This window comes from Myotis davidii, unplaced genomic scaffold (genome assembly GCF_000327345.1).
Source record: "Myotis davidii unplaced genomic scaffold, ASM32734v1 scaffold566, whole genome shotgun sequence".
Taxonomy (NCBI): Eukaryota; Metazoa; Chordata; class Mammalia; order Chiroptera; family Vespertilionidae; genus Myotis; species Myotis davidii.
The window spans coordinates 78,044-90,644 of record NW_006296617.1 but is presented as its reverse complement, the minus strand read 5'-3'; the positions used below and the strand labels follow the sequence as shown (position 1 = coordinate 90,644).

The 12,601-nt window shown below is 56.6% G+C and overlaps 1 protein-coding gene across 1 annotated transcript in view; it reads right to left on the bottom strand.

The window, feature by feature from the left end:
- Positions 1–1,987: 1,987 nt before the first annotated feature.
- Positions 1,988–12,601, bottom strand: part of LOC102771462 (serine/threonine-protein phosphatase 5) — a 33,366-nt gene continuing 22,752 nt past the window's right edge. The window contains exons 3-13 of the mRNA XM_006772018.2: positions 11,026–11,173; positions 10,218–10,339; positions 6,891–6,956; positions 6,469–6,567; positions 5,573–5,678; positions 4,704–4,846; positions 4,462–4,549; positions 3,883–3,923; positions 3,622–3,800; positions 2,592–2,673; positions 1,988–2,446 (exon numbers count right to left, since the gene is read on the bottom strand). Coding sequence (XP_006772081.1) covers positions 2,384–2,446; positions 2,592–2,673; positions 3,622–3,800; positions 3,883–3,923; positions 4,462–4,549; positions 4,704–4,846; positions 5,573–5,678; positions 6,469–6,567; positions 6,891–6,956; positions 10,218–10,339; positions 11,026–11,173 — 1,137 coding nt within the window. The 3' untranslated portion in view covers positions 1,988–2,383. The remainder of the gene's footprint in view (positions 2,447–2,591; positions 2,674–3,621; positions 3,801–3,882; positions 3,924–4,461; positions 4,550–4,703; positions 4,847–5,572; positions 5,679–6,468; positions 6,568–6,890; positions 6,957–10,217; positions 10,340–11,025; positions 11,174–12,601) is intronic.

Sequence of the window (12,601 nt, the reverse complement as noted above, 5' to 3'; positions counted from 1 at the left end):
AAAGAGCACCACCAACACTCAACCTGGAAAAGAATCCTCAGCCAGGGTGCCAGAGGCTGAGCCCATGGGGGCAAACAAGGGGAAGATGGGAGGGCGCTGCCTAGAGAACTATAGGGGAGGGGGAGGAGGCAGGACAAGGCTGGGACCATGCTCTGGGTGACAGAGAGGATGGGGCAGCCCCCCTGAAATGGGCAGGAGGAGGAGGAGGCTTGCAATGAGAGGATAATTAAGATTTTCCTATATTCTTCAATATAGCTATAGATTTCTAATTTTTTTTTGTTATAAAAGTAATACATATTCATTGAACTTAGATAAATATAAAATCATAAAACATTAAAATCAGCAAGGATTCTTTGATCAGAAAGATGACTCACAATGCTATCTGGTTGTATACTTATAACCTAGTCCACAGATACAGATAACAATATTTGTAGATAAGGATAGATACATATCTATAGATATAGATAGGGATATAGATAAGAAGACAGATGTGGACAGATTTACATATTACAGTGGGTTGAATGGTGATGCCTGCAAGCCCCCAAATATGTCCATATTCTAACCCAATCCCTGGAACCTGCAATTTGACCTCACTTGGAAAAAAGACCTTTGAAATATAATTAAGGATCTCAAATGAGGTCACCCTGGAAATTCAATTGGGCTCTAAATCCAGACAAGTGTCATTAGGAGACAGAAGAGAAGACAGGGGAGGCGGCCATGCAAAGCTGACGGAGCGCTGGGAGCCAGGAGCCCGAGAAGCTGGAAGCAGCAGAAGAGTTCTCCCCTCGGGCGCCTGGAGGGAGGCTCCCGGCCCCAGGATTACGCAAGACACATCTCTGTTGTTTCCGCATCGCGTTTGTGGGGGTTTGTTCCGGCAAAGCCCAGATACGACACAAATGTGGGCACAGATGTGAACCTAGACACTGACGTGGCTGCACTGCAGACACACAGACAGGGACACACAGACACACAGACAGGGACACAGCTGCAGATGTGGCTGTGGCTGCGACAGGCTGTGGCCGTCTGTGCAGATATGGACAGATGTATAGACAGTTATCGCCGTGGCTGTTGACAGACAGAGATAGTGCGGACCTTGAGGAAACCCTGATAAGGAATGGAGCCGACCGGACACCACGGCAGAAGGACTCTCTCAGGCTCTCTTCTCATGGGAAATGAACAGAACGGGCCACCTGGGACTCCCACCTCTCCTCAGGACACGAACCCGCGCCCACATTTCCCGCAACGCCGACCTGTCTTACCGAGGGGAGCTGCCCGCAGAGCCGCCCGAAATGCCAACAGAGGATTAGGACTGTGATCCCCTCATTTCTGCCCCTGGGGAGGCAGCCAAGGAGGACAAAGTACTCAGCAGTCTCCACCCTCCACCCGGGGTCATCTGCCTGGAGAGAATCCTCAGGTCCGTGTCTCCCGGGAGAGCTCAGACCCGACACCAGGAGTCTCTCCAGGGGCCCAGGCCAGGCAGGCGGCCTGCAGGGACTGAGCATCCACCTCCGACGGAGGAGAGGAGAGGGGGCAATCCCTCGGTCTTCCTGGTGGTGGGTGTCTGCCTGGTGGTGCTGTCAGAACCAGTTGGGCCGCTGTGAAGGGGTCTGCCTTGAACTGCGAGGCCGGGGGCGGGGCTGTGAGAGGCCGGGGCAGGGCGGCATCCAGCAGCCTCGGTAAGCACTTGCCGGCAACCAGAGAACAAGTTTCCTCCAGCTTCGGCTGACCCGGCCTTGCTGGCCCTCCCTTCACTTCGTCTCCCTGTGCACGATGTTTCTGACGGGGGTTCTCCGCCCCAGGCAGCGCATCTCTCCCTCAACAGCCATGTCAGGTGGACACAAGGGCTGGTCAGCTCCGAGCCCCGCTGGACAGCTCCAGGAAAATGGGAGGAGGGGCTGGACTCTTGCGGCTCCCCCGCCCCTCCGTAATCCTAGCAGCTCTGGTGGCTTTACCATCGAGACAAGCTGACTTACAATAATGACTTTATTTTAACATATTTAATTACAGACATAAAATAGCTGGGGAAGGGGGTGAGCCCCAGCCTAGCCCCTCCCTGGGGCTGCCAGGAGGGGGTGCAGGCGAGGCCTCCCTGATGACCCTCCTTCAAGGGTCTTCCTATGGCGGGGCCCTATTGCTTTAGCAGGGGAGGGGCCATGCAAACGAGGGGGGCGGGGAAGCCTTGGGCCCCGCCCCTCGCCACAGCTGGCCTCCCTCCCAAATGCCCAGGACAGCGCCCCAACCCAGCCTCTCTCCACCTCCTCCTCCTCTGTCCAGGGAGCGGACTCTCTGGCAGACCCCCACCCCCTCTGCAAACCTAAAGGGGAATAAATACAAACTTTACAAAGTAAAGGGGTCCAATGTGGCCGGGGCGGCCGCTGCGGCCTCACATCATCCCCAGCTGCAGCAGCGTGCTGGCGTAGGCCATGGGCTTGACGTCGGGATGAGGCTGCGGACCAGACACACGGGGACAGACAGACACAGATGGGCAGCTTTAGGGCTGTCTCTGAGCACCAGAGGCGGCACCCACCGGTCCCCCCAGTTGTTAGGCCGTCTCCCCACTCCCAGGCAGAGCGGGGCCAGGGGTGACTCACCACTGCTGTGAACTGGTGGAACTGGGGCCGCAGGTCGGAGCCCCGGAGGTGGATGTAGGAGGCTTTGTTCCCCATCTGGTCACTGTGGGGACAGGGCAGAGTGGCCAGTCAGGGGCTGGGCGGGGCTGAGGGACAGAGAAGGGCAGGGCAGCAAGGAAAGAGAGGGAACGAGAGGAGGGGCGACAGAGAGAAACCCGAGTGGCTGACAGGCAGAAAGGCCGAGAGAAAAAGGGGAGACGGAGGGACAGTCATGGCAGACACTGAGACAGATGCTGAGTCATCACCAAGGACAGAGACAGGTGTGGGAAAGAGGAATCCAGACAGAATAAGAGGGGAATCAAGGGAGGAGAAGGGGAATGAGGGTGAGACATGAGGAGGGAGGGTAGTAGGGAGACAGGATGGGGGAAGGGGGCAGCTGCAGCCCCAGGGAAGCAGGACTCTTGCCAAGTCCTAGGTTCTAACCTGACCAGGCTGGCTCAGCCCCAGCAGACACAGGGGACAGAGGGCCGTGACCGAGACTGGAATCGGCCTGGTCCCCAACACAGGCAACTCGACAGAACAGGGGGGCCTGGTTTTCAACCACAAAATGGCAAGGGACATGGAATGCAAAGATAAGGAGACTGAAAATGTGGCCCTCGTTTTGGTCCTGCTTGGGGAAATCAACCGGAGAGACATGTATGAGGCGGGGAAAGGAGCTCTGGCTGGGGTGGGTGACCTTCGGTCAAGGCCTGACCGTGGTACGTAGGTGATGCATAGAAAAGTGCTCTCAGAAACCCTGGGGTATCCATGGATGGAAGAGATGCCTGGGGTTTGCTTTAAAACCACCCGTGGTGGGGGCGGGGCGGGGTGGTGAGCAGGGGAGAGGGGCCGGAGTAGGTGCTGTGGAAACTGGGTGACGGGTATGTGGGCATTCATTATACCATTTTATCTACTCCTATGTGCTTAGAATCTTCTATCATAAGAAGTAAAAGCCAAGGGGGCTGGGGAGAGGCCCGGATGTGTGGGGGATGTGGGGGCAACGCGGACGCACCAGTAGTTGGGGGCCGAGAACACGGTGACGCAGCGGCCGCCGTGCGCCACCTCGTAGCCCTCGGCCTTGACCTCGTGGCTGCGGATGATGTAGTCCAGGTGGTTCTCCTCCAGGAAGGCCTTGGTGACATCCGGCCCGAACTGGCAGCTCACGCCCCGCTTACTGACCGAGCGCCCGTTCTGGGGACACAGGGAGCTTAGGTGCCGCCCACCCCCAAGCCCCTGCCCACACCCACCGCCCAAGGCCCCTGGGCACACTAACCTGTGGCTGTGGGTCTGACCAGAGCAGGTCGCACATGGGACCTGGAGGGGAGGCAGAGGGAACGTCAGGGGTTGGCCGGCCTGGGGTGGGTGCTCTCAGGCCCACCCCATGGCACAGCCCACGCCCTCCACTTCCCGTGTGTGTGTGCGCGTGCCCGCGCCCTCCGTCACACTTCCCGTGTGTGTGTGTGTGCGTGTGTGCCCGAGCCCTCCGTCACACCTCCCGTGTGCGCGCGCCCTCCGTCACACCTCCCGTGTGTGTGTGTGTGTGTGTGTGTGTGCACGCACGCGCATGTGAGTCCTCAGCTGTCTGTCCCAGTCACTTGAACGGAAGCCCCTACATCGCCCCAGAGGCCAGGAGCCGGCTCATGAATAAATCCGTGCCTTAAGTGTGCCCCGGGCCCAGGACACGAACGCTCCCTCGTCATGCACTGACCCACGCCCCGGGTAAGGAAGCTGAGGCTGTTTTGCTGTCCTCGCCAAGAGCAGGGCCCTGGTCACAGCAGCTCCAACCTGAGCCCAGGCCCGGACACCCCGAGGCCCCAGGAGGGAAGGGGCTGTCACCCGGCCACCCAGTCACCTGAATCTGGGGGCTGCCGATTCCGTTCGATCTTCCTGATGTCGTCCAGGGTGACGCCGTCCTCACTGAACAAGCCCCCGTGCATGATCTAGGGTTGAGGGTGGGGACAGCTGTGTGAGGGGAGGCGCCAGACGTATTCCAACCCCCACCCCTTCGACGTCTTCGCCAGCACATCTGCCCACGTGCAGCCCTATGGGAGGCGGGCAGGGACGAGGCCGTGGGGAGCCGGCTGCCGTGCTCACCAGCACTTTGCCGTTGATGCACTGGGCCAGAGGGAGCCACTCAAACACCTCACTGAAGAGCTCGTACATCTGCGCGGTGTACTTGGCCTTCACCTCGCCCTCGAAGCCATAGATCTGGTTCATGTTGTCCGTTTCGTGGTTGCCTGGCCAACAGCAGGACGAAGAGAAACCTTAGCCTCTGCCGCCCCCCCAGGAGCCTCAGACTCAGGCCAAGGGCCCGGGGAGGCTTGTGTGGCGGCTCCAAGCCAATGTCGTTTCCGCATCAGCTCCTTGGCCCCTCGGACCCTGATGACGCGTAGACACTGTTCTCAGCCTCTGTGCCGGAGGGGCACACGGGCTGAGGACACCTGGGCATGTGGTTACGAAGCCTGGGCTGGAGTCATGGCCATGGGAGTGGCTGGTGTCTTTCCAGTCCCACAGCCACGTCCAGAGCCGACCTCCGCGTCTCCGGGCTCACACCCTGCTCTTCCGTGTCAGTGGCAGCCACGGGCCTCCAGGCGCTCCAGCAGCGAAACCACTGCTCCCCAACCCCCCGGGGCCAATGCCACATCCTGCTCCCACCCTTGGTCTGTTCACCACACAGAGGCCCAAGGGACCCTGTTAACACCCAAGTCAGCCCCGACCCTCCTCTGCTCCAAGCCCTCCCGTGACCCAACTCCTCAAGGCCCACAGGGCTCCATGTGTGTAAGGCCACGTGCAGGGCACACCTGCCCGACCTGACAGGGCAGCCCTCCCTGAACACACAACACACCCTCAGTGGCACCCGGTCTCCCTGCTTCACGTGGCGACACTGGAGGCTCCCAGAGGAGAAAGCCAGTGCCCCGCCGGCGCCCCACACCGATCCCAGCTCCTGCTGCCTCCCCACTCACCTCGAAGCAGGTGGAAGTGATCTGGGTACAGGAGCTTAAAGCCAAAAAGGGTGAGGATCACTTCCACGGAGAAAGAGCCTCGGTCCACAAAGTCGCCATTAAATATCTGCCCTGCTAAGGAAAACAAGGGGGGGAACGGGGGGCTCCTCCCCTAGTCTCTCCACACCCACGGCTCCTGTCAGCGCCTCCCTAGGAACAAGGAGGTCAGCGGGGCCTGGGGGTCTGGCTTCTGTCTCTCCCCCCGCTGTGTGGTCTGAGCCTCAGGAGGATGTACTGAGGTCCCCAATCCCACTCGTTTCTTAGGGAACCTGATGGTGGAGGGGCAGACACTAGGTGTTCAGCCTGCTCAGCTCTCCCCCAAACACAGCCCAAGCCCCAGGGGAAATGGGACACGGACCCTCCCACCCAGCACTGCTCAGGCCTGGTGGGCCGAACGGCCATTTATCCAGCAATTAGCATCAATAACACATGAATACCTGTTGGACAGCAATGCCTGGGCCCCTTAGCCCTTCACGTGTACTAACTCCTCGACTCCTCGGTAACCCCAGGAGGCAGCCCCTACTATCATCCCCATTTTGCAATGAGGAAGCCGAGGCACCAGCAGGTGAAGTTAACGGCTTCGGACCCACAGCTGCCAAGTAGCAAAGTCAAGAGGGCGCCCGGTGTGGGCAGTGCCAGGTGCTGTACCGGATCTTGGAGCTGCCCCCTTTCAAGATAAGGAGAAGCGGGGCCCAGTGAGGTTGCGCCACCTGCCCTGTCACACGGCAGGCGGGACTGGCTGGCTGTGTCCACCCACATCCCGGGGCCGGGTAAGCGCGCAGGCTGCCTCTCTGCTGGCGGCTCCTCTCCCACATCCAGGCTGCAGGGAGAGGGGTTTGCTCTTCTGAGAAGGATACATAGGGGTTGGTGTCTGAGGGTAAACCGTTGAGTTCAAATATGTTGAGGAGGTCATAGAACTGGCCATGGGTGTCCCCGCACACTGTAATCTTCTCTGTCTGGAAGAAAAGAGGCCACCGGAGAGGGAGGGGCCCAGAGAGAGATGTGGGGAGGGGGCAGAGGGGAGGGGAGAGGCAAGAGGTCACGGCAGACCGAGAAGAACCATGCAAAGGCACAGGCAGAGGACACAGACACGGAGAGGGCGGGACAGAGACCGAGAGGCCAGGAGAAGAGGGACATCCAGGGAGACAGACACGGGGGCGGGAGGAGGAGAGGGAAGGCAGACCACGCCAGGTGGGCCTGTGAGTTTCTGAGCTCCGTGGCCCCTCCCCAGCCAGGGAGCCCCACCTGGCCCACCCACACACCGCCCCACAGCGCGCACCTCTTTAAGCGTGGTTTCCACGAGCGTGCTCAGCTTGGAAAGGACCTCTTTGACCTGTACCAGGATCTGGAAGGCAGGGCAGGCTGTGAGTGGGACTGGCGGAGGGCCCGCCTTCCCCCTGGCCCCCAGAGGGCCTGGACGGACTAGATTCAACCTGCTGGGCTGAGGGGGAGGGAGAGGTGGGCAGTGGGGAGGAACGGGTAGTGGGGGGGCCCAGATAACTGGGTGCTTGCTGGGGCCAGAGGTGTCCCCCAAACTATGACCCAAGTGACCTCTATGGCATTTCAATATCAAAGTTATTTCACATGAAAATTGAGTCTTGGTTTCTCTTAAAATAATCAGCATCATGAAACACATGGATGAGCCCTAGCTGGTTTGGCTCAGTGGATAGAGCGTTGGCCTGCGGATTGAAGGGTCCTGGGTTTGATTCCAGTGAAGGGCACATGACAGGGTTGTGGGCTCGATCCCCAGTAGGGGGCGTGCAGTAGGCAGCCGATCAAATGATTCTCTCATCACTGATGTTTCTGTCTCTCTCTCTCCCTCTCCCTTCCTCTCTGAAATCAATAAAAATATATTTAAAAGAAAAGAAAAAAGCAGTGAAACACGTGGATGAATCCAGACGTGGAACATTTTATAAAACAACTGGCCTGGACACATCTAATGTCAGTGTCACTTAAGAGCCTCCCTGAAAAGGCAGGTCATATCCGTTAGTCTTTCAATGGATTCTGGGTTTTAAAAAAAAGTAGCTAAAAAGGATGTCTGGGGGACACTGGGGACATTTAAATATTTGTCTAGAAATGCAGGCGACACCAATTTTTAGTAACTGAGATGACCTGACAGGTCACGTATATTTGACCGTGTTTCCAGGCTTCACTGACGGTCTGTGGACTGTCTGCAGTAGTCAGGGCATCGGTCAGTGCTCAGTTTCTAAGGTGGGACAACTAAGCTGGTCATGCAGGAGGAGGTCCTGTTTCTGGGAGGTACAGCTTATGACACAATGTATCCTCAAATGGTCCAGAAACACAAAAACCAAAAAGTTAACAGTTGGCGAATATATGTGAAGGGTACATGGGTGTTACCTGTACTGTTCTTTTGACTTCTCTGTAGGTTTGACAATTTTCAAAATAAAAAGTTGTGGAAAAAATTTAAGCATTAAAAGTAGGTGTCCAGCCCTAGCCAGTTTGGCGCAGTGGATAGAGCATCAGCCTGCAGGCTGAAAGGTTCCAGGTTCAATTCTGGTCAGGGCACATGCACGGGTTGGGGGCTCGATCCCCATTAGGGGGCATGCAGGAGGCAGCCGATCAATGATCCTCTCTCATCATTGGTGTTTCTATCTTTCTCTCCCTCTCCCTTCCTCTCTGAAATCAATTAAAATATACATTTTTTAAAAAGTAGATGTCCACTCTGGTCAGAACATATCCTATAGAATAAAAAATCCCAGCGACCGAACGGTGGAACGGCCAGAATGACCAGTCACTGTGCTGTGCACTGACCACTAGGGGCACTCAACGCAGGAGCCGCCCACTGGTGGTCAGTGCGCTACCACAGTGGGACTGCCGCTCGCTAACTGGGATGAGCGACTGCTCCTGCTGCGAACCTCTGGCTGAGGAGCAGGAACCTGGGTTGCAATTGTTGCCTCCTCGCCCCAGGCTCCTCCTCCTCACTCCCTGCCGCCTCCTTTGGATGCCCGCAGGCCGCCCAGAGCCACTGCTGGGCTCGCACAGCTGACCCGGGAGGCTGGGAGGCGGGTTCACGGCCGCCAAGGGACTGGAGCCTACTCCACCACCTCTCAGTGCTATTGCTCCTGGGCCCGGCCCCGACCGGGTCCCCTGGAGAGGCCAGCGCTTCAGCTCCATGGAAGATGCCAGACCAGGGAGCAGCCGCTCAGAGGGCAGGTCCACGGCCGCTCGGCTGACCAGGATGAGCTGTGGGCCGATCCCTGCAGGCCACGCCCCCCACAGGCGCACAAATCCCATGCACCGGGCCTCTAGTGAAATCATAAAAGATTGTCACTCTCGCCTTAATGATGAAAACAAGCCAAATCCCAACAAAATTAAACAAAAAACAAAACACACACACACACACACACACACACACACAGATCCAAGAGCTGAGGATGCAAAGAAACCCAAATCAATCCAGTTGTAGACAGTGCCAGGCCCTTCCTTGGGGGAGAAGACATGACCGCTTTCATCCTGGTCTCCTCCAGCAGGGCGAGTCCCCCACGGCTGGGGGAGGGAGCAGAGGCCCATGCCCGGCGGGGCTGGTGTGAGAGCTGAGAGCCCCAAGGAGCCCCAGCCCCACTACACCTCTGCCCTCACCCACCACCTCCCTCACTGGCTGTCACCGGAGGCGAGGCGCAGGGCAGCATGGCGGGGACACCCTTCCTGAGGCACAAAAGTGGGGGGCGGGACTGGAAACAGGACTCCCCAGCCACCCAAATCTCTGGCAGGGCGCCTAGAAATCAGCGCTCTGAGTGCCAAAGCTGGAGACTTTACAACATGAAGACATCGCTCGCTGGCATCCCAAGCCCTGCTGAAGGGAGACCCTGCTTCCACTCTGAAACATTTAAAGCCAGTGGTGAACTCAGTCCACCCACAGCTGCCCGACTGCAGGGGAGACGGGCAGCCCTCACACTGGCTGCCCGGCAGAAGGAAGTCCCGCCGTTTTCTGCTGAGAAGTGTGATCTGTCTCTTCTACACAGAATGTCTGGCACACAGTAAAAACTGGCATGTGAAGAACAGGCAGCAGAAGCAGACCCAGAGATGACCCAGACGGTGGAATTACCAGATAGAGACTTTGAAATAACTCTGATAAACCTGTTAAAGGGTCTAGTGCAGTGATGGCGAACCTTTTGAGCTCGGCCTGTCAGCATTTTGAAAAACCCTAACTTAACTCTGGTGCCGTGCCACATATAGAAATTTTTTGATATTTGCAACCACAGTAAAACAAAGATTTATATTTTTGATATTTATTTTATATATTTAAATGCCATTTAACAAAGAAATATCAACCAAAAAAATGAGTTCGTGTGTCATCTCTGACATGCGTGTCATAGGTTCGCCATTACTGGTCTAGTGGAAAAGGGAGACAACACGCATGAACATATGGGGCAGAGAGATGGGAACTATTAAAAAAGAACTGAGTGGAAATGCTAAAAATAAAAAAATAACAATATCAGAAATAGAGAATTCGCACTGCCCAGCATACCCCAGCTCAGCAAGTGTTAAGCTCCTGTGGCCACCTGCACTCTGGCCGTTTCAGCAGCCAGCACTGTGATGCCACCCTGGGGGCACGGCCTTGTGCCGCACCTCACAGAGGCGTTACCTGGTAGGCGCATTTCCGGTGCAATTTCTTCTGGTCCTTGTACCACTGCATGAGCTCCTTCATGAAGGTAATTGTCACCTTGCCGTCCTCAAGCTTGGGCCCGCTGTACTCGTCCTCGATAGCTAATGTGTGAGGGAAGGAATGAGTCAGTGGCCACAGCCACGGTGAGGGTGGGAGGGGGGCTGGCTCGCAGGCAGGGGGCAGACACAGCTCTGGACACGCAGGCTAAGATGTGAAGGAGAGAGAGGAGTCCACTCCCCAGCAGGTCCCCTCCCGGCCTGCTCCTCCCATTTGGGTCAGCTCAGAGGCCCTCTCCCTGACTACCTGCCTGTTGTGCCTCTCTCTCCTCTGCCTATTTGATTTTATAGCACTTAACACTATTAATTCGTTTGTTGACTAGTTAATCATCTCTCTCCCCACTAGAACATCAGCTCCATGAGGGCAGTGTCTAGAACAGTGTCTGGCACATAGTAGGTGCTCAGCAATTATCTGTGGCATGAGTGAGAGAATTATCTGAGTGCCTAGAAGACCTAGAGACAAATCCGACACAGGAGGCCCGTGAGGGGCGGGCAGGAGGAGGAGGTGCTCAGTTTGGTGCTCCCAAACTGGGAACTCAAAGCCCAAATCCGGACTCTGGATTCCCCAGGAAGGCAGGTAGGGAGGCAACAGACAGCAGCCTGGGGACAGGGACCGGAGGCCACCCCTGAGCCCCACCTCCCCACCCCACAGTGTGCACAGGGAGTGGAGAGCCCATGCAGGCATGTGGAATGTTCTGGACTGGGTGTGGCTGAACCTGGGCCTGACTCACTCATGCTCTCGATGTCCAGCGAGTCCACAACGGAGCGCTTGTGCTCGTCGCCCGCGATAGCCCGCTCGAAGGCCTTCTGTTTCACGATCTTGTTGCACTCCTGGTATTTCATTTTGGCATCTTTGTCGTGGGGCTTCACCTTTACCACCTGGGCAGGCAGGGGGTAGAGGAGGGAAGGAAATAAGGGAGAGGGAGGACCGGAGGGAAGAAGGATGGGGACGGAAGGGAGAGGAAGGGAGGGAGGAGGTAAGGGAGGAGGCATCAGGCTCAGACCAAGGAGGGGGCAGACAGCAGTCAGGAGGTGGGGACGCCACAGCTGCCCACAGTCTGCTCGGCCATGAATGATGAAGCCAGACCACCCAGGCCGTCATGCACTAGTGGGGCAGCCCTGGACACCTCTCACCTCCAGGCCTAGGTTTCTGCACCCCCAAACTAGACCACACGGGGCTGCTGTGAGGGGTAAACAGTAACCCACACGGGACGTGAATAAATCTTAGCTCCATCGTGAAAATAAAACGGCCCCATCCGAAGAGCACGTTTTCAGCTTCTGGCTCCCCGTCAGAACCAGAGCGGCCGAGGCACTTTACTGCTATTGTTACCGTCAGTACCAAAGTGGGTGGGGTTGAGAGGAAAGGATGTGCTGGGTCTAAAGTCATGATTAATGGCCCTAGACCAGGGGTGGGCAAACTTTTTGACTCGAGGACCACAATGGGTTCTTAACTGGACTCAGAAGAAGGAGCTGCGGCGTGTTTCCCGACGTTGCCATGTGAACTGCTGCTGGTGAAGGAGCGGAGGGGAGAGCAAGAGAACCCTCTGCTCTTTCGGCTCCGCGGGCCGGATAGAACAGCCGAACGGGCCGGATCCAGCCCCCGGGCCGTAGTTTGCCCACGGCTGCCCTAGACCCATCCGAAGGGCCAATGATCACGGATGACCCAGATTCCCTGAACCTCAGGTCCTTCATCTATAAAACGAAGGAGATAACAGGCTCCACCTGCCAAGGCTACAGTAGGTCCTTGGGTTAAGTCCGAAATCCGTTCCTACAGCGCAACCTAACGCGATTTTCACCGTAAGGCGGAACCCACCTACATAAGCACCTACGTCACTCACGTGACGTAGCACATACACAGCAGTAATGAAGTGAAACAGTAAAAAAAATTTAAAAGGTAACAATTCCTAACCTTTGCTTGTGGTAAATAAATAATAAAAAACATAAAGTACCATACAGAGACTTTTATGTACATACGTCGAAATGACGGAACTTTTTTTTAATATAAATATATGGGAGATGGCGACATAACCACAAAACGACATACGTCAAGTCCAATGTAACCTGAGGACTGTACTGGGCATGAGTAGGGACACATGCACAGCCAGCACTGAGTGGTATCTGTTCCTTGGGCTGCTGGGAGATGCAAAATGAGTTCGTTCCCTCAGTTTCCTCTTCTGAAGGGAGGGGCCACAGACCCAGGCTACCTGGGTTCAAATCCCAGCTCCGCACATCAATCATCAGTGGACCAATCTTGGACAGCCGGTTGCCTCTCTGTGGCTGTTTCCTCTCTGAGATGGGAGTGTTAGG